General features: G+C 48.6%; 1 protein-coding gene across 3 annotated transcripts in view; it reads right to left on the bottom strand.

Annotated features, from left to right (window-relative positions):
* The window catches only part of Kit (KIT proto-oncogene, receptor tyrosine kinase), a 79,295-nt gene extending 60,636 nt beyond the window's left edge, over positions 1–18,659 (bottom strand). For 2 of the 3 annotated variants that reach the window (XM_060380771.1, XM_060380772.1), the window contains exon 1: positions 428–554. In XM_060380771.1, coding sequence (XP_060236754.1) covers positions 428–512 — 85 coding nt within the window. In that variant the 5' untranslated portion in view covers positions 513–554. Of the gene's footprint in view, positions 1–427; positions 555–18,478 lie in introns of those variants that run through there. The other variant, XM_060380773.1, reaches the window with a different exon arrangement.
* Positions 18,660–20,980: the final 2,321 nt, after the last annotated feature.

The raw sequence follows: 20,980 nt of genomic DNA, 5'->3' as shown, positions 1-20,980 counted from the left end.
TTCCTAAAACTCAGCAAAACTGGAGCTACCATGTAGCCTCAAGCTCAGGTGTCCTTGAAATAAGGGTGAAGATTGCGCCATACCTCCATCCCCACCATTCATCCATCCAAAAATACCACAGTGAAGTCTTGCTATGTGCTAGGCCCTCGGAGCACAGTGCACAAGACCACCCTACCCCCACCAGCGCCGTTTATATTTAGCTCCTGCTTGGGCAATAGACCAATAATTATACATTTACATAATTACTCTGTGAGAAGTGTGGAGAAGCAGGCAGCACAAGGGAGCTGACCTGACCCACCCTAGGGCTGGAAGAGGATTGCCAAGGGAGGCTGCAGGAGCTGGAAACTGGGGTGCTTGAGGAGACCAGGGAGAAGCGCTGTGCCCTCTGTGCCCCAGGCACTGAGCAGATGGGAAGGAAGCCACATACCTTTATGGAAGCCAGGGGATCTCTGATTGCAAAGCAGGAGGCAGGTGTGTGTGGCTGGGTAGAACCAGGCCACCCTAGAAGGCATCTGTAACCCACCACCCCATGTGTGAGCAATACTGGGAGGGTAGCCTCTGAAAGGCTAGATTCAGGCAGGTCTATTTGTTCTTTGAAAATACCACCTCCAGAAAGGCCTGCTTCTCTTCCCTCATTGCGCATGCACGCTTCTGGAAACCTCGTGCACAGCCCCTCGCCACTGCAGTTGTGTGCTTTCCTGTCCAGACCAACTGAAACTCCTATCTATCTTTCTCAGGCTGACAGAAGGAGAACCGAGAGTTGCACCCTGTCTGAACTTCAAGGGACTCAAGAGGCCCTGAGCCTTGTGCTGGGACAAAGCCCAGCAACTCTGAGCCCCTCAGCTGGTGCTTCTCAACCTTCAGCCTGCAGCAGATTCCCCTGCCGGCCTTGTTAAAGGGACTGGGGAGCCACACTCCCATCATTTCCAGCACAGCAGATTCAGGGAGAGGGGGTGCCGGCACTTTACCTGGTGCCAGGGGCGGTTGGGGTGGCTGGTCCTGACCACAATTGGAGAACTGGTAGCCAGCCTCCTGCCCTACAAGGTTGGCTGGGGGCGGGGGGCGGGGGGGAACAGACTCAGGACATGAGAGTAGCGAGAAACTGCACTAGGATCTCTGTCTGGGAAGTCAAGGCAAACCTGCAGAAACAGATTTTCTTGAGTGAGCGAATCTGCCTGGCTTTTACACCTAGAAATCGGCCTCGCGCTGGGTACCCCTGACAAGCCTTGGCAGCCAGTCGTGCACAGATTTCTCAAATCCCCAAGCTTTCAAGTGGGAAATGTTGCAGAATGCACCAGTCACAGCTACAGGACTCCAGCACGGTGACACTGGTGGCGAAGACAACTTCTGCGGCGCATCAGACCTCAATCTGGCTCAGTGAGTCGGAGGGCCTGGCCCTCAGTCCCCTGCGCTCCCCCACTGGGGGCCTGAGCCCATTCTGGACGCGGCCTTCAACAGAACCTCTCTCGAGAAGAAATAAATGTCGCCTGCTGGGGAAGCAGGGCCCTGGCTGCCACGGAACTGCTTTCCCTTCAGAAACACCTCGTACCGTCTGTGACACCGGGGCCTGACCTCTCCTCGAAGCCCTCACCACGCTGTCCTCTGTCTGCCCACATCGCTAATAACCCTTCTAATAAACGTCCTGCCCCCTCAAAATCGGTCTCAGTGTCCCCTTAGAACCCCGAGGTTCGTCACCTACCAAGCTCTTCCTGGTGAGCAGTCAGATACCAGTGTCTGTTTCCCTCAATTGCTAATCAGATAATTGTCCTGCAACAGTTAATTCTGCAGCCCGTCTACACTCAAACACACAAACCAGAAAATAATTAGACCCGAACAACCACGCCGGTTTAAAAGCACACTAATGGACAAAATTGGTGTATTCAAAATTTGATTCAACATTCATCAGGACGCTTGCTGGTCAATTTGCTTAATGAGCAAGTGTTCACTTTTCTCTTTATTTTTCTGGGGTGACGTTCACTTGGAGCAACACATTACGCCTGCTTCCCTTTTGCAAGAAATTCTTCCTAAGTGGCCCCTGGTGTAAAATGATCTTAGTGCCTGTAGGCAACGAGAGAAAAAGCCTGAAACGGATCTGTTTTCTAGAGCTGGGAAAGACAACAACTAACAGCAACAATGCCTTCCAGTATGTCCATTGAGAAGGTTCCAGTTCTTCCTACACAGCTTTGCAGTATGGCCATGCCTAAGGGGGCGGGGGCAACTCTACACTTGTGAGCTTTTGTGTGTGTGTGTGTGTGTGTGTGTGTGTGTGTGTGTGTGTGTGTGTGTTTGAAGCACAGTCTATTTATTTAGTCCTGGCATTCCCTATGTAGACCACGGTGGCCTCCAACCCACAGACATCCTCCTGCCTCTGTCCCCAAGTGCTGGGGGTTAAAGGCATGCACCTCCATGCCTGGCTAGTAACCTTTTAATGTGATGATTGAAATCAGTGACCAAGGGGAAGAAACTCAACATTTTTTTTTCAAGAATGATTATAATTAAAAATATGCATTTTCCCCTACTGGGAGTTGGGGGGAGGGGGAGCGTGTACCCAATTAGGTAGCAAAGATACCTTTATTATACAGCATTAAAAGCAGAGATGTGGCTTTAATGCTTTCCAAACTAAAAGGACTCTGTCTCCTTGAGGCTCAAGAAATCTTTTACCAGGCAAGCCGATGGCAAAGAGTCAGTTCTTGCAAGTGTTCCTCAAAGACAACAAAGCAGTAAGGAGCTTCCTGCTCTCTTTGCTGATTTCTGCCAATATGTTTTGTTGTAAACAATAGCTTAGACAGCTGATGTGTATGTGGGGGTGGCGGTGGGGTATTTGTTTCTACAATAATCCGTTTTCAGATAGTTTGCAAACACAACTCTTGTCTCCAAGACCAATGTTTTAAAATTGTATTTCAAATGATTTTTTGTGTTTGTTTGTTTGTTTGTTTGCAAGGCTGGCCTCACACTCACAGAGATCTGCCTGCCTCTGCCTCCACGAGTGCTGCTGGGAGCAAAGGCGTGTGCTACCACTGCCTGGCTGAAGATTGTATTTTCAAAGGCATCAGCCAGTTATTTAATATTTCACTTTGGTCTGGGTTTGGCAAACCCATATATTAACAAGCTGTATGGTAAAAGGTGACTTTAGAGTTTGGGTGCTGTTTTGGCTTCAGGGGTAGTGATACAATCAAAGAAATCTCAATGGCAAAAACAGAGCAGAACTCAGTATTTCAAACGACATCACAGCTCTGCGCTACTGGGGGTGGGGTGGGGACCCAGACTATGACATCACTATGATCCGGCATGTGGCACCAAGAGTGTGCAAAGTGGGGACCAACTACCAGAAGCAGACATAGAACCACATAGCTCCTCTTGAGAAGACCCACAGAGACAGCGGGAAGACTGTGCCACATGTCCAGTGAGCCGGAGAATGCTGGAGTCAGGGAGGTTGATTCGTATGAACTGACAACCCTAGATGAAGGCCCATAAGGGGAGAGAGAGGTAGGAATGGGATCTAAGAGCAGAATGGCTTAGTGGTTGAGAGTTATGTGATTGGGGTTCAGAGCTGAGCACCCATGTAGCAAGGTAGGCTGTCGGGACCTCGGCTTCTTCAAAACTTGGAATTGTTCTTGGAATGTGCTTTCCTGCTCCTCCCAGGTGTAGTGGATAGGAGTGAGTTTACTTCAGATTACTCTTTATTGCTTGCTGGTGTTATTCAATTAAGTGTTTAAACTACCCTTTATGTGCTTCTATGGCAAAACGTGTGTTTGCCATATGTGGCTTGTCCTTGTGACTGGATACTTCTTGAAATCAGGAGAACTTTAGCCATGTGACTTTCTTAACCCTCAGAGTATAAATCGTCTGATGCTCTGAATAAAGTTGGCCACTGCATGAGACTTTTAGTCTGCCTCCCTTGTGGCCCCCATTCTCCCAGGCACCACTGCCTCTAGAGACAATATCTAGACACATACCTGTAATCCCAGACCAGGGGGTGTGTGAAGGAGACAGGATTGCTGAGGCTTACTGGTTTCCAGTCCAGCTGAGAAAACCCATGCTGTTAGATTCAGGGTGAGACCCTGCCTCAAAGGAATAGGTGGAGAACAGTATCACACACCCACTGACCTCTTTTGACCTCATTCACACTCATATACAAAAGCTTACATGTGCACAAACGGATGTTTGCATATACACACAGAAGTAAATAAAAGTAAATAATAAATAATTTTACACACAAAAAAGTAAATAATTTTAAAACCTGGAAGCATGTTAAGTGGAGAAAAACAAAGAGTTAAAAAGTGGAGTAGAGAAAAGATCATCCTGAGTGAGGTATCCCAGAAGCAGAAAGACACACATGGTATATACTCACTTATAAGTGGATATTAGACATATAATATAGGACAAACATACTAACATCTGTACATCTAAGGACACTAAGCAAGAAGGAGGACCCTGGGTAAGATGATCAAGCCTCAGAAAGGCAAACGGGATGGAAATTGGAAGATGAAGAAAACAGGAGACAGGACAGGAGCCTACCACAGAGGGCCTCTGTCTGAAAGACTCTACCCAGCAGGCTATTAAAGAAGATGCTGAGGCTCATAGCCAAACTTTGGGCAGAGTGCAGGAAATCTTATGAAAGTGGGGGGAGACAGAAAGACCTGGAGGGGACAGGAGCTCCACAAGGAAAGCAACAGAACCAAGAAATCTGGGCCCAGGGGTCTTTTGTGAGACTGATACTCCAACCAAGGACCATGCATGGAGATAACCTACAACCCCTGCTCAGATGTAGCCCATGGCAGCTCAGTCTCCAAGTGGATTCCCTAGTAATGGGAACAGGAACTGTCTCTGACATGAACTCAGTGGCTGGCTCTTTGATCACCTCCCCTGATGGGGGAGCAGCTTTACCAGGCCACAGAGGAGGACAATGCAGCCGGTCCTGATGAGACCTGATAGACTAGGGTCAGATGGAAGGAGAGGAGGACCTCCCCTATCAGTGGACTTGGAGAGGGGCATGGGAGGAGATAAAGGAGGTTGGGTGGGATTGGGAAGGAATGAGGGAAGGAGCTACAGCTGGGATACAAAGTGAATAAACTGTAATTAATATAAAAACTAAAAATTTTAAAAAAATGAAAAAAAGTGGAGGTGCGAGAACTTAGAAGGAAAAAAAGTAAGAAATAAAATACAGAATGTAAAAACAAATAAAAGTGAACATGTCTCGGAGTACAGTGCCCCTTTCTCTCATCCCAGAACTCGGGAAGCTAGGGAGAAGACACAGAATTAGAGACCAGCCTACACTATACGGAAGAACTCTGGTTTTTGTTGTTGTTGTTCTTTTTCTTGTTGGTGGTGGTTGGTGTGTATATGGGGGGGGGGGGTTATAAGTTGGGGGAGCAGCAGCAGAATGAAAGGGGCAGGAAACTTTAAACAAACTGAATGACTTGAATCTAAACAGGTGATAAAGGAACTAAAAAGATTTCCGGGGAAAAAATGATTAGGTCCAGAAGACAAAGCCGCCAGACACTGCTGGTGGCTCTGGAGCCAACAGAGACAAGAACTACTAAAAGGTTTGTCTTCCACAGCTCTTAGTGAAGGAAAATGAAAGCCTCGCTTGGAATTATACAGCAAAGCAGCAATCACATCTGTGAAAAGACCAGCCAGAAGAGTCAACACTTATCAACCACTGTGTTGCAAGGAGTAAAGAAAGCATTCCTTCCTGTGGGTATCTGTGTAAATGTGCGGCCAGATCAGGCAGGGAAAATCAGATGAGCATGCCTGACTTTGAGAGCGCTTTATGGCAAAAGACAACAGAGCAAAAATACTAAGTATACCCGAGCAAAGACAGGATAGCTGAGGCTTTCTATCAGACACATGACCTTTAGAATAAAGACTACTGACAAGCTGCCATGAGCTTGATGTGGGAGGCTCTCGGGGTCTACCTTCAGAAAGAGGAGCATGACAGAACTGCTCCCCGGCACCCAGCACCAGCTGCACACTGACCTGCCCAACCAAAAGTATGTGATGGAGGGAGAGTAGGTGAGTCCCTGTCACTGACAAAGTTGACTGGAAAAGGGGCCAGAGCTAGTTCTGCACAGATTATTAGCTGAGGGCAAAATGGGTACTTCTTCAAATCCCCAGCTCCGGGCACAAAAGGAACAGAGAGCAGATTATTGGCTAACTTAAATGTCACTCACGGTAGGAAACCAATAGAAAACAGCTCTCTGAAAAAGCAGACAAGAGTGCTACTAAAGGTATCTGTCTAAAGGCACCTATTAGAACATTACTGTCATCGTAAATACTCAAAGGTCAACTAGAGAGAGCACAATTGTCTATCCAGCATTGGCTTTAGATACAGTCTCATCATGATCAAACCACTCAATCAACAATTTACAGGAAATGCAGGGACTGAAACATGCTAATTGTTGCAAGAATGCAATCAGCATAATTCACACCGACGTGACAGAGCAAGCACACAGTCTCTTCCTCGGGAGGGCAAGGTTGAAACCCACCAAGAAGCAATGGCGGTGAGGAGAACCTCTGAACCAAGGTTCCCTCTTAGTCAGTCAAACATTTACAAAGTTGTTTACATTTTTAACTGGGGGATGGTGAATACTCAGGAGCAAGGCAGAGAAATGATATGAAGCATCCGTACCCCAGGTGTTGAAGGCTTGGGGGCCAGTGCAGTGATCAGAGATGGCATCATAAGTGCTTGGAAAAGGAAATCAGTATTTTAGGGATACCTACTAAAAATATTTATAGATGGAAATCAAGCTTCATAGGAATGACATGGTGAACTGGGAACTGGCAAGGCTGAAAAGACTAGCCTCGTGGCCACTTTGATAAAAACATGTTAGCCAGGTGTGGTGACACATACCTGCAATCCCAGCATTTTGAGAGGTGGGGGCAGGAAAATCAGCAGTTTGAGATATTCTGGGAGATAGATAGATAGACAGACAGACAGACAGATAGATAGGTTTGAAGCCGGCCTGGTTTACATAAAATGTCTTAAAACCACCAACGACCATAAAGTTAATATTCCTCCCTGTTGAAACAAAAATGGCTGACAAAGGTTTTCAAATAAGCCAGGGAACAACTGAAACCAGAGGCTCCCTGATGTTTTTAAAAACATGTTTACTCTTTCCCAGTCAAGTGACAATAAATTTAAACATGGTTATACTGACAACTTGACACAGCCCAGGGTCACCTAGGGAGAGGAAATCTAGACTGAGGAATTGTCTTGATCTGATTTCCAGGTGGGTGTGTCTGTCGGGCTTTTCTTAATTGGTAATTGATGTAGGAGGGCCCAGTGCACTGTGAGGGGTGCCATTCCTAGGCAGGCGAGGCTGAGCAAGCCAGGTGGGAGCAAGCCTGTAACATCACACCTCCAAGTCTTTGCTTCAAGTTCCTGCCTTGACTTCCCTGGAGGATGGGCTGTTAACCCCCCCCCCCATTTTGCTTTGGTCATGGTGTTTAGCAAGAACAAAGGTCTATTTAAACAAAGAGCCCTGAATTCTCACCCCAAACAGTAAGTCCTAACCAATGACTATTTCACTGGATGAAAAATGCTGAACAACTATTTCAAGCAACTGATTTTGTGAACCAGTAAAATCCCACGTGTGCACACCCAAAGCCAGTGATTTGTCTCATCAACACTGCTTGCGACCACATGTCAAGGACCTCAGGCGTCCTCCCGAAACCTTCACCAAAGTCTATCAACCAAACTTTGGAGTGTCCTTCCCACTTCCATCTGTCCCGAGATCCCTCCACGAGAACCAGATGTCCATCAGCCCAGGGCAGACAGAGAATGTCCAGTCCCAATTCTCAGTTCAGTAAGTCCCATTTTAAGACCAAAGAGCTCAGAGCTCAACACGTTCTGGATGTCTGAAAGGCCACTCTAAAGGCCAATATGCAATAAATAAATAAACCACACTCTGTCCTCTCCTGTGTCTGTCATCTCCCTGCTGGGACTTCAGCTAGGGCAGACACAGACACAGGAGTGGAATTTTCCCAAGTACAGTCTTAACTGGCTTCAATAGGGCTCTGCCCAAGTTCTTAATAAAAAAGATGAAAGGAATTTTTAACTGTGGTATAGAACAGGTACCCCCTTCCTCCTAGAGATCCAAAGCGCATGCTGTTCAGACCCCTGAAACATTCTAGTATGTTCTAAAACAAAGGATTCCAAATCTTCACTTATAACACCTGGCACACTAAAGATGCCCCAAAATCCTGAACTTGAGGGATGCCCCAGTGTTTCAGTTCTGATTTGGTTCCTGTCAAATGAGACAAAAGCCAGTGGCCAGCCGTTCCTGGGAAGGCAGTGGCCCCCAAACACCAAAAATTCCCACTGACCTGATCCCTCCCTATCCTGCCCTCTCCTCTCCATCCTTGAAACCCATCCTCTTTCCTTAGCCTCCTGGCTGCCTTTTCTGGCCTTTCTCTGTTTGTCCCTTCATTTACCAGAAGTCTAAATCCAATAGATTTTTGTAAGACAGGCCTGCGAATTTCCTTCTCTACTTTTTCCCTCCCTGCTTCTCTGGGCTCTTGAGAGGACAGAACTCACTGGAACGTAAGCCCCACCCAACTCTCTAATAGCTCTTTAATACAGGCTCAGCTTAAGAGCAAGACAACAGAATGATGCTGTGAGGGTCAGCAGCTGACACCACTGCCGCCCCACCTGTCCCTGTGTCAGGAGACGGCCTTCGCCCGGTGGTACCTCACTCTCCCAGCCCCTTTACAGAAACAGCGGTTCTGAACTGGATAATTTTAAATAATGTCCCTTGAAAATGCTGAAATGTAAATTAGGCAACACATTCAGATCTGAAGGGAAAAAAAAAAAAACCTCACAACCCCTTCTACATATGCTAGCTTATTTTAAAACTGGGGTGGGGCGGGTTGGGGGGGGTCCTCTCCTATAAAAACGATGCTTTCTAGTTCTGCCTCGGCTGAAAATACACCTACTATCTCCTTGCTTTAAACATACATATTGTATGAAAATAAATACATTCAAGGACAAATTTGCTCCTAGCTATTCTAACGCCTTCATATTAAGACAACCAAAGCTAGCTGGGTGGCACACGCCACACAGCACTTGGGAGGATGAGGCAGAAATATCAAGAGTTTGAGGTCCACCTGGGCTGCATAGTGAGTACCAGTCTAGCCTGAGCTACACAGTGAAACCTTGTGGATTCAAAAACAAACTAGTCCACATGGCATTTACCCGTCAGTCAAATATTACGCATTTCTTAAAAGTCTTCCCAGGATACATCAACAATGAAGGGTACCTACACTGTGACAATTAGGATGGAAGCGGAAATGGATTTAACATTCTATGACCTGGTAATTACCTAAAAATACCTGTCTAGTTTCTCAAAGAGTCTCAGCTTTTTAAAAAATGTTTCTAGTCCCCTTTTTAAGCACACACTGGCCTTGTAGAATGACAGCCAATGCCACTCCCCTGAACACTTCTAATACCCCCATTCATCCCCACCCCAACCCCCAGACTCCATTCTGTGAGTGCTTCCTCCCAACAGAGACACAGTCACTGCCAAAGTCCATTGTGGCCACCTCTTCTTTGTTTTCACACACAGAGCACTCTGTTTAAGAGTAGACTCCTATTCAAATTACAGGTAGTTTCATTTTGGAGTCCTTCTTAATCCTGTGAAACACTCCAAGTCACCTGAGCTGGATATTCTGCCCCAAAATTTAAAGACACAGGCAAAGGAGACAGGAGGACCTCCTCTTTTTCATTTTTCTACTCATCTTGTTCCCACTAGGTAAGCATGAGGTTTTATTCTCAGGCAAGTGTCAAGGACCTACACCTTCCCTTAGGTGACAGTATTCTGCCCACCATAAACAGCCACCTGCTCTTTGTCAGGTCCAAAGGAAACTCTACTTTTGGGCTCCACAAAAAACACAGTCCATATATCCAGAGATAAGCTCATCCCTGGATATGTGGACTGCCTAAGACCTAACACTCTTTCCAATATTGTTTTGAGAGGGGGCCCTAAGAGTCTTCTAATGCAGGAGTGACCATGGAATCAGGTAAGAGAGTCTGTGAGTCAGGGAGTGGCGGGACTCTGGGACCAGGGTCTTGCCAGCCCCAGCAGAAACCTTACCAAGGTCTTGCTCATTCCTGGTTTTGCTAGATCAAAAGAATTCACATATTAAAAAAAAAAAAAAAAAAAGGCTTTTGGAACCTGTTGCATACCCTATTTCTCGTTTCACTAAAGCTTTTTAATTTGTCAACAAGTGAAGAATTGGAAGCTATCGCTTGGCACTGTCAGATGTTCAGATATTTGTAATCAGGGCTGGGAGTGGCTGGCAGGGGGTGTCAGGGAGGAAGGAGGAGTAGTAATTAGCCTTGGACTTAAAAACAACCCAATTTATTCCCAAACTCGATTTGCATGATACATACACAGACGTAATCACATGCAAAAGTGAGATGCATACTTTTCCATTTTTTAAAGTTATTTCTCTGAATAGGCAATTACTTGACCAGATTTCATTTACAAAAATCTCATCACATATGGCTTTGTGAAAAATGCTTCAATTTCTGAAGAATTCTGAAAAATCCAGGTGCCCTAAAGATTAGCCCATATCACCTTGTGCTCCATTCTCCAGAGCCTCTTTCTACCGGAGCCTTTTGGCTCGTTCAACGCTACTTTTTCTGTTCAGACTTTGATTGAATCGCAACCCCACTCTTCAAGATTTCAGATTCCCGCAATGCCCGTGAACCTACCAGACTACTCAGGGCAGTGGCGCCCTGTCCTCCAACCCAACTGAAAGGCATGCGACCAGACTGGCAACTCAATTTCATGACAGGTGACATTCCCCTCATGGGTCTGCCCAGCACTGATCTCCCTACAGCTTTCAGCGCCGTGGGATTCCTGACTCCTCATTCATTCTTAGGATGTTGCTGACCCGAAGAAGGTGGTGAGCTGCCTGACGGTTTCTACCCCAGGTCCCTGGTGGATCTACCGTGTGCCTTTGACCCATGACTGTGAAATGACCAAAGGGAAGGAACAGATGGGCAGAAGAGCGGTGGGTAAGCCACAGAAGGGGCAATGCACCCTGAGCAACAAGGGGGAAAGGGAGGGTGGCGTCGCTGAGCTGTCTGCCCAGACACAGGGCAAGGTGATCCCATCACTCATGAAACCCCACAGCATACCACCCTTCGGTCAAGGATGGATCTCTCTAGACCTCAAACTTCCTTCATTCTCTTATCTTGACACCCCATTCCCTGCACTGCACAACGTGCTCTGTGGTTAGATGACCTACCCCAACAGATCAATAAACCTATTTTTAGCTGTGGCTTCCTCACTGGGCTGTTTTCCATAGAGTCAAAAACCTGTAGGTTCTACCCAGTACATACGAGAAATACCCCACAGCCAACAGAGTGAGGAAACAACCCTGGTCAGTTATCTTCCCATTTCCAAATTACATAACAAAGATTGCAGGCCATAAAAGGGACATCAAGCCAACTGAGTTAGGTGAGATGGGACCATATCAAAATAACATGTGGCTTTTCTCCTATCTCTTGCAGAGATCCATTAACCAGCTGTGGTAGTCTTTTTCAGCCCACTGTTAAAAGAATTAAAAAAAAAAAAAATCCCAGTTTCCTACTGGAGTCATGTCTGCCACTGGCAGCTTGTACCATTCTTGTCACAGATTGCAAATACCTGAAGACTGACAGTCAGAAAACCTCCCTCATCTTATCATCTCTAGGTTTAATAAATCCAATTTCTTTAAGTTGCCTTCAAAGACCTTGTTTCCCAAAGTGCTCATCAGCCCTGTGTCCATGCTGACACCGCAAACACACATTTTATTCACATTATCCACTGGACAGTTCCTTTCATAACATCTTTCTTTTCATCATATGACTGGTGCACACTCAACACAGAGTTCTTCATAATCCCCCAAATCCTTTCATAATGGTGCTGAGCCAGAGTTTGAGACTTTGGGGCTTCATTTTATTTCTTACATGGACCTGACCCAAAAAAAAAAAAAACATTGATATTGAGCCTTGTGTCTGTGAAATTGAGTTTGGGGTAAATGTAACCCAGAGGTGAAGAACAAACAAAGCCCAGCAGAGCCCAGCACCAAGCTCTTTCCCACAAAGAGCACTCTCCAGCCTGTCCTATGAACCCCACATTCTCCATTATACTCAAGCACCTATGTCATCTGAACCCCACCTCTCCTTCCCATGTCTTGGTGTCTGGCAGGTGGAACTGGATGCCATCTTTATCCCCCTCGGATCTCTTGGGCATTCTCTCTTGTTTCCAAAATATACCTAACCCACGGGGCTTCCTACCCTTTGTCCAATACCACTGAAGAACTAAAATGAATTGTCATTCTGTACTGTTCCCTAGTAACTTAATCTACTAACATGGCTCTCATACCACGGTGAGACACCCTTTGACAAGGCCTCCGAGGCGTCCCCCTGAAAGGTCATTCACAATTTCCAGAAGGTAGAAGCAGTGCCAAGTGCCCATCAGCTGTGAATGGAGAAACCACACAGAATACAGTCAGTCATAGGAGAGAATGACTACTCTTCAGCCTTGAAAGGAGGACATCCCGGCCAGGTAGGGCGGCACACAAATGTGCTCCTGGCACTAGAGACAGAGTCAGGGTACTCAGGAGTTAAGAAGCCAGGTTGGTCAACCTGGCAAGACCTGTCTCAAAAATACAAACAAACACGAAATTCTGGCCCTTACACAACACGGAAGACCCCTGAGGGACATTACGGTAACTAAAATAAGCCAACCTGAAGACGACAAACACTGTGCGGTCTACTTATAACGGACACATAGAAGAGTCCAGAGACAGTAATAGCCAGGGGATGGGTGAGGAGAAGTTCGCTAATGGGTTACAGGGTTTCAGTTTTGCAGGGTGAATGATGAGACTGGCTTATAACAATGTGAATGTACTTAATACCCTGAACTGTGCATCCCAAAACGGTAAAGGGGTCATTTTTAGGATATACATTTTAGTTAAAAACAAATTAAAGAATTAATTAAAGGGAGAAGAAGAAGAAGAAGAAGGAGAAGAAGAAGAAGAAGAAGAAGAAGAAGAAGAGGAGGAGGAGAAAGAAAAAGAAAAAGAAGTACTCAGGAAAGCAGAGGCAGGTGGATTGCTATGAGTTCAAGGCTAGCCTGGTCTACAAAGCAAGTCCAGGACAGCTAAGGTTATAAAAAAAAAAAAAAAGACTGCCTTCATCTTGACCAGCTATAGTAAAGATGACTCGAGTTTTGGGGCAGGATGTGGCACTGTTTTCCATGCTGTGCTTAATTGGACAGAAGGCAAAGCAGGTGGCCCTGGACTGGTGACCTTGTTCCAGTCAAGCCCACCTTGGCCTGGCCTTCAAGGCCTTCTTCACAATCTGGACCAAGCTCAACACTAAATAGACTCCCTCCCTCCCCTGTTCCTTGAGGCTAATCTAATCTGGGACCCGCATTTCTACTTTCTTACCCTCCATTTCCTCACCTCAGCCATCTGATCAGACTAAAACTGGACGATCCTCAAGTAAGATCTGAACACCCTGCTCCTCCACAGTTCTCTTAGTTCTTCCAACTATCACAAGGACAAGCATTCTGCTCCCCTACTGCCTGGTGCATGGAGTCTTATCTGAAAGTAAGACCTCCTGTGGGGATGGGCACTGTTTCCCTAGTCCCTGCTAACACCCACCCAAAGGCTTGGAATGTGCTGCCCACCCCCCATGCATCTACACCCCGCAAGCCTCTGAGCTCCTCCCTCCTATCTGCTCCTATCTGCTGTCCCTGGGAGGGGACCCAGCAGGGGGTTGATAAACTTCGTTAAACTGATCCACGGTGTTCACTGGCCTTGCCTGTGTTCAGAGCGTGGTCCGGGTGAGCGGCAGAGCCGTTAAAACAGTGGTTTCCAGCCTGCTGTGAGTCAGAACCCATCCAAGGGCAAGTTCACAAGGTCCCTCCCTGTGCTCCTGGGAGCTAGTCCAGGAAAGCACCTCCGGAAAGCTCCTCAGAGTTTGCACAACCACTGCAGGTAGAGTAAAAGGCTCCTGCTGCCAGAGGAGGGGGTTCCGCACCTGGATTCTCACTCCCCACAATTTCATCCCAAACTCTGTATGCCCTTTGGTGGAAAGTCAAAGGGCACGAGGTCAACTACAGAGCCAAGGGAAAAGCAGCATGCATCACCACTGGCAGATTTTTTAAAAAACCTAGTCACTCAATGCATAAAAGTTATCTTAATATTAAAAAATAAAAATAAAAAGGTAAAACCACCCCTGTAATCTGGTTTCACACCAGTTGCATGTTTTTTCTTAAGAGACTCACCTTGAAAGGGGGTTATAAAATCTACGCACAGTGGAGACCACCCACTTCCTCTGAGGAGCTCCAGTGTAAGCATACCCCCTACAGAACCTCCAGCAATCACTCCCCAGCGTTTGCACCGTGACCCTGTTACAGCTTTCCCCCTATACAGATGTGGAAAGCAAACCTCAGGAGGGTTAAACATCTGGTCTCTGATCTCACAGCGGTTAAGTGGCAGAACGGGATTAAAAACTCACGGATGTCAATTCTAGAAGCCAAGCTCTTAACTCTGCTGCCATCTGCCCTAAATAATACCTGGACTTAAACACTACATTCTGTAGACCTGGTGGAAACCTAGCAGTCAAGGTGTGCTGTCGCCAAAACAGAAGCTGAAGCATCGGATGGCTGGGGAAAACGATCAGGTTGGACCGTTTAGTTGGAACCATCTCCCATGTTGTCTAGAAGCATGCAAAACAAGCATGCCCACGAGCTGGCTACTGGCTTAAAACTGCTCTCCATTTATCGGAGACTGAAGACAGAAGATGAATCACACAACCATGCCCCAAGACGTCAGCAATCCGAGCCAAGGAGCCAGCCTTGCTCTTGGGTCTCTCCTACTTTCAGCAAGATCCTTGCTGGATGGGTCCTGATTCGAGCGTCTCCCTCCCACTGACTACTCCCTTCCAAGCTCCGCTCGCCCTGTGAGAATATCAACGGGTGCTGCTGAAGCTGCATATGAAATTTTGCATATTTGGAGCCGTACAAATGTCTTTTAATCCCACTTTTGGAAAAGTTCCCACACATGACTACAGCACTTCCACACCCCAGGCTGCCAACCCCTGAACCTAACACGTTCTGGAGAAATGCGGCTGTGGCCTCTGGCCCACCATTTCTGAGGGGTGGCCCTACACCTAGATCCAGCTAAGGAATGCTCTGGACACCACGGCTGGTTTGGCTCATTTCCTCCAGCCCTTCTTTAATCAACTAGAGGATCCTGGAGGAAATGAGTCAAAAATCCTAAGAGTAACTTCTAAGGACCATCAACAACAGGGACAAAACCTATCACCAAAACAACATCTGCAACTTCAGTGTGGGGCAAGGGAAAGCCCACAGAACACTTGGCACATCTCTGACGAGAAATTCTTCTGGGAGTGTAGTAAACGGTCGCTGTATTTCACCGTGCTTGGCCATGGTAAACAGCCACCGAGATCAGCCAGCTATCAGGGGCAAATATGTAATGTTATAATCATTTTTATTTGAGGGGGCCAGGAATGGTCTTCAACTTCATTTTAGAGATAACTAATCTTGCTTTCTCTTCCCCCAACCTCCCCCCAAGCCCTCATATGATAGGCTCAAATGCTCCCGCCCAAGCTATGCAGCAGTGAATCCTCAGTGCAAATTAACCCACTCAAATTGAAAAGAATAACCCAAGAGTCTCAAGACAGGTAGCCTGAAGCCTTCTCACCCAAATTAGCAGTCCTGGACTCCTAGAACCTCCAACAGGGCTGGGCTGATAGTAACCACTCATTAAATATTTTTGCATGTGTCTTACTTTACAACAAATTCTGGTGAGCTGTATAAATGGATGCACAGTTGGACATATGGAGCTGAGCTCAGGCTCCTTCACTGGTTATTTTGGGCAAGTGACTTATTCTCCAGTTGGAAGATAGTGGAAGAGTAGAGGCTGGAGTGGCCCACCCTCCTGGGCCCCTGAGTGCAGAAAGAGCAGGGAAAGCCCTCAGCATGGGGCTTGGCAGACATTTGCTGATTATGAAGCCCTGCGTGTGCATGGAGCATATCCATGATATGATATTTAAGGCACGTTAGGAAGCGTGTTGCAAACGCACAGCATGCATGATTTATAACGTCATACGAAAAAAAGAATGTGTGGCTGGGTGGGGGAATAAAAACCAGAACAGGAAGAAGTAGGAATGATTGAGGATCTCTACACAGAATTATCAGATTATTTCCAGCAGGATCGTGCGCCGGAATGCCAGGTGCATGAATGACCAGGGCCTGCCTGGCACCTGCAGGAGCAGGAGGAAAGTATGATTCACTGTTCTAGGACCATCCTGTTGAGCTGTAAATGCTGTCAGTGCCCGGGAGGGAGGAGGGGTCACCACAGAGCAGGCACTTGCTAGCCCTTCAAAGGGACAGCACAACATAAGCAAAAACACAACGCTGCTTCCTGCTAAGCCAGTGGCAAAACAGCAACACACACACACACACACACACACACACACACACACACACATCCCAAGAGGCCCTTAGACATCAAAGCAGCTTTCAACAATTCTGAACTCCCCTGATCCTTTATGATACAAATGTCTTCTTCAGGTAACTGAAGCGCCCCCCCCCACCCCCCACTCCGAATTTAAAAGACCTCCCAAGGGCACATAACCAAGGAGGCAGTATGGCTGAAAAGGGGGTCTGAAACTGGAGGGGCAGAGCAAGGCAATTACAACACATTGCCTGCCAGGAAACAGACCTTCAAATTCCCTTTGTCAAAAAAGTTATTGGCCGCTAATCTGGAGGAAAACGCAAACCCATTGAGTCGTTTCTGTTTTTAAAAGGGAACTATGCCGGCCGTGGCGTTCCACCTTGGTCTAAAGCAGAACAAGGTGGAAAACACAAAGATCACTGTGGTCGTTTTAAGCCACACGGAATCTGGACACTCATTTGTGACCCCTGGTGACCCCTCTTCTGGCACAGGGGTCCAGATGGGGGGGCTCCCCCACCAGAAAGTCCTCTGGGGGCTTTCAAAAGCAGCGGGAGAGTGGGATCTGGAGAAGGTAGCCAGCGGTGGGCTCGAAGCAGGTCCCAGCGATGCTGGTGTCGGGTGCTTTATTCCTTCGCACAGATTCTGTCTAGCCTACAGCATCAGGGTAACCTGAAAGGGTTTTTTTTGTTGTTGTTTTGAAAATGACCTGGGCAAGGACAAGGCTTCGGAGACTAGCCAGGCAGCCCGCACAGGCAGCGCACCAGCGACACCTGGCAAAAAGCGACAGGACTGAGGAGCTCCAGGAGCCTGAAGGTCTTCCACCGCCTTGAGACCCAAGTTCCTGTGCGGGAGTTAACCCGGTTTGTCCCAACAGCTGGAAGAAACAAACGGGATTTGCAGGAAGTTCAACCCTCCCCGCCCCCTACCCCACTTCCCCCAGGTGGCCCTGAGTATGGCTATCACGTGGGAGGGGTGTGTGTGTGTGTGTGTGTGTGTGTGTGGATCCCGGGATTCCCAAAGAAAAACGGCCACCTGCTATTACAAGCCTCGCACAACGAGACCGGAGGTTTCCGAAACCGGAGCCCTCGCACACTGCGCGCGCGAGGTGGCGAGAACCAGCCAGGTCCCCGCACGGCCGTCCCCGCTTCCCAGGAGCTGGGCGCCAGCGGCGGCTGCAGCAGCTCCCCGGCGCGTGGCAGCAAAGAACGCCGCGCGGCCGCAGAGAGGGGGCGAGCCTCCAGCACGGGGTTTCCAAAAGGGAAAAGTCTGCAACCTAGCGGCTGCTCGCCACACGCCCTGCTCAAGTTGTCCCCCTACAGCCGCCACCTACAGGCTCGAGGGGTCCCGCCCCAGAGCCGCACGCCGCGTGCTCCCCGAGCAAAGTGTGTGTATGGGGAGGGGAGCACAAGTGAGCCCGAGATTCGTCCCCGCGGGTGGCGCCGCGCACAGCGAGGGCGACTGCGGCTTGGGTCCCGGCTCCATGCACAAAGGGCAGCCGAGGTGGGGAAGCGGCGGCTGCAGAGCCGAGGAAAAGGCTCTCCAACTTTGCCCGGCGTGTGTCCGGGGACCCGTGGGCTGGTCCTCGCGGGCGCCGGTCACCCACACGCAACTTTTAACAAAAGGAAGCTGCGGCCGCGCCTCTCTCAAAGGAGAGGGGACGCTCTCGGTGCGAAGCCCGAGGCCGCCCGCCACTGCCACCCGCGCTCGGTCGGCACAAAAGCATCGCCCAAACTCGCCCGCAGCCTGCGCGCAGCCCGGTGCCCCGGTGCCCCCAGAGGAGCCTCGGTTCCCGGGGCTCCACCGCCCCGACTGCAGGTGAGCGAGGCGGAGCAGCAGAGTCCCGGGGCCGAGCACCCGCCAACCTCCGCGGGTGGCTGGAACGCACAGGCACGGCGGAGAAGCCCCAAACCACCGCTCCGGACGCACCCGGGTGGGCACCCCTTCCCGGACCCGGGTCGGCACAGTCCTCTCTCGTCCCCCCGCGCTTGCCCACCTGTGTGGCCGCGGAGCAGGACCAACAGGACGCAGAGCAGATCTCCGGCGCCGCGAGCGCCTCTCATCGCGGTGGCTGCGCTAGACGACTCCCGAGCTCCTCTCTACGCCACGGCTCTCGCCCGAGTGCACGGAGCGCGGCAAAGCCGAGCCCCCGGAGCCGCTGGCGGCGCGCGACAGCCCCTCCTCCAGCCCTCCCCTCCGCGTGTGGCCACGCCCCTCCCTTCTCCCGCCCGGGTCGCACTCCCTCCCGCTGCCTGGTGCCCGGGACTCTCGGGATCGGCTGATCCCGGGGGCGCTGTGCTGAGACCCGGGGCACCCGGTGACCCTCCACCCCGGATCCTCTTCCTCCCGGCGCTCTCCCTCCATCGGTGGTCCCTTCGGCCCCAGGCGGCTCGCTGGCCACGCGGGTGCTGCCCGCGCTTTGTGAAGCCCGGCGCCACGCGCGCCTTGGGCACCGGCCAGCCACCTGGCAGGTGCTCCCTAGACAATAAAAGGACAACCGCGGGTCCCTCCGGCGCGCTCCGGAGGGGAAGGCTGTACTCGGCTGGTGGCGGAGGTGTTACTGGGTCGGGATTGCGGGGCGAAGGGATTGGGAAATTGGATCTCCGACGTTTTTCTCCGTTCCCGTTGGTAGAAGGGGACCGATCGTGGCGCCCCTCACCTCGGTAAAAGGTTGAGCCCCACGTTTAAATAATTTTTCATGCCTAGTTTCTCCACCTGCTTCGAAACCTGTGAGAACACAGCTGATTTCTATTGGCTAGCGTAGACCTCCACCCAACCCATCTCCTGCTGAGGCTTGTGGAAATTGGGGCAGTGGAGTAAGGAGAGGCTCGCTAGAAAGCAGTTAGCTTTGAAACACGGCTTTTAAAGGCGCCCATTTGCATTTGGGTACCTTTTCGCTTGGGTTTTATTTTGTTTTAATCTCACCACTACCCCTGCCCCTTCCCCCACCTCCCTCCTGCTCTGGCAGGCGTTAGAAGCAAGATAAAAGTAAAATAATTATCTTTTCTTTTAAAGATTTTTTTTTTAATGTGTATGAGTGTTTTGCCTACATGTATGTCTGTGCGCTAGTCACCACCTGTGTGGCTGGTGCCCGGGGAGGTCAGGAGACGGCATCAAGTCCCCTGAAAGTGGAGTTACAGATGTTGGTGGGTCATCTTGTGGGTGCCCGGAGCTCAGCTACTCCTAACTCCACTTCTTAACTATTGACCCATCTTTCCATTATCCAGGCTTGCAAGTAACTGTACAAAGTAAGGAGAGTAAACGCCTACTATTTTAGTTCTTAAAGTGGGCCAGGGTTGCACACCTAGTAGTGCTTGAGTTTGAGGCCTCATTCTAAGATTTCCTCTGTGATCCCGAGTTTTCACTACATATTCTTCATGATTTGTATTTGTTTCCTTATTTCTTCATTGAAGGTACCACGTGTGTGTGTGTCAGAGAACAACTTTCAAGGGTGTGTGTGGGGAGGGGGGAATTGTGTTGTTTTGTTTTCCACTGTCTAAGTCCTGGGAGTCAAACTCAAGTCCTCTAACTTGGTAGCAAATGCCCTGAGTGGTCTCCATGAGTGGTCTCGCTGGCATTCTGACAAATGGATTAAACACCTTTACAGAGAGTTTAAGTAGGGCAGACACACACCCACAAACATGTAATAGATGCATAGATGATAGATAGATAGATAGATAGATAGATAGATAGATAGATAGATAATACATTAAAAAATATATCCCTTCCCAGCTGTCCTTTTGCATATTGACAGGACCTGTGCTAGCTTAAGAAAATTCATTTTTAAAGCTATTCACTTAAAACTTACCAGTACTAGAGAATGATTAAATGATACAGATATTTTACAGCCTCTCCTGAAACCACTTTATTTCTCCCTTCCTTCAAAGCATATTTTGAAATGCCTCACAGGGCAGCAAGGAGAGGCTAGGCACTCCTTAGCAGTCCGAGGGATCTGACATGGGAGCCGATGCCAGCCCAATGGCCTAGTACAAAGCTCAGGACCTACAGTTGATACTTGTGCATCAAGTTACACATTAGTCTTAGGATGGCAGAGGTAAGGGACACCATTCAAACAATCCTGAATTTGGGATCTTGGTTTATTTCTAAAACACATCTTTATGTTAAGGGGGGGAAAAGCCACAGTGAGTTAAAAGGTCAACGTTATGCCTGAAAGAGAAAAATTAATTTTTTTTTTCTTCACTCAGCTGACATTGGAGAGAATAACATCTTCAGAAGTGTGATGAAAAGAAACCACATTGCAAATGAATTCCAGGCAAGAAATATCTGGGAAAAAATAAAAACAGAATGGGGAAATTATTCAATTCTAAATTGGCATTCATGTCTATCACTTAGCAAACATTATTGAATGCCCAGGACTTGCCAGTAGGCACCAAGACCTACACACAAATTAATAAGACAAAATCCCTGCCTATAGGAATCACAGTATAATGGGGAAAACAGCCCCTCGAATAAGAAACAGTACTATCTGAGAGAGAGC

This window comes from Meriones unguiculatus, chromosome 3 (assembly GCF_030254825.1).
Source record: "Meriones unguiculatus strain TT.TT164.6M chromosome 3, Bangor_MerUng_6.1, whole genome shotgun sequence".
In the NCBI taxonomy this organism is placed as follows: Eukaryota; Metazoa; Chordata; class Mammalia; order Rodentia; family Muridae; genus Meriones; species Meriones unguiculatus.
This window is presented reverse-complemented; position numbering and strand designations above follow the sequence as displayed.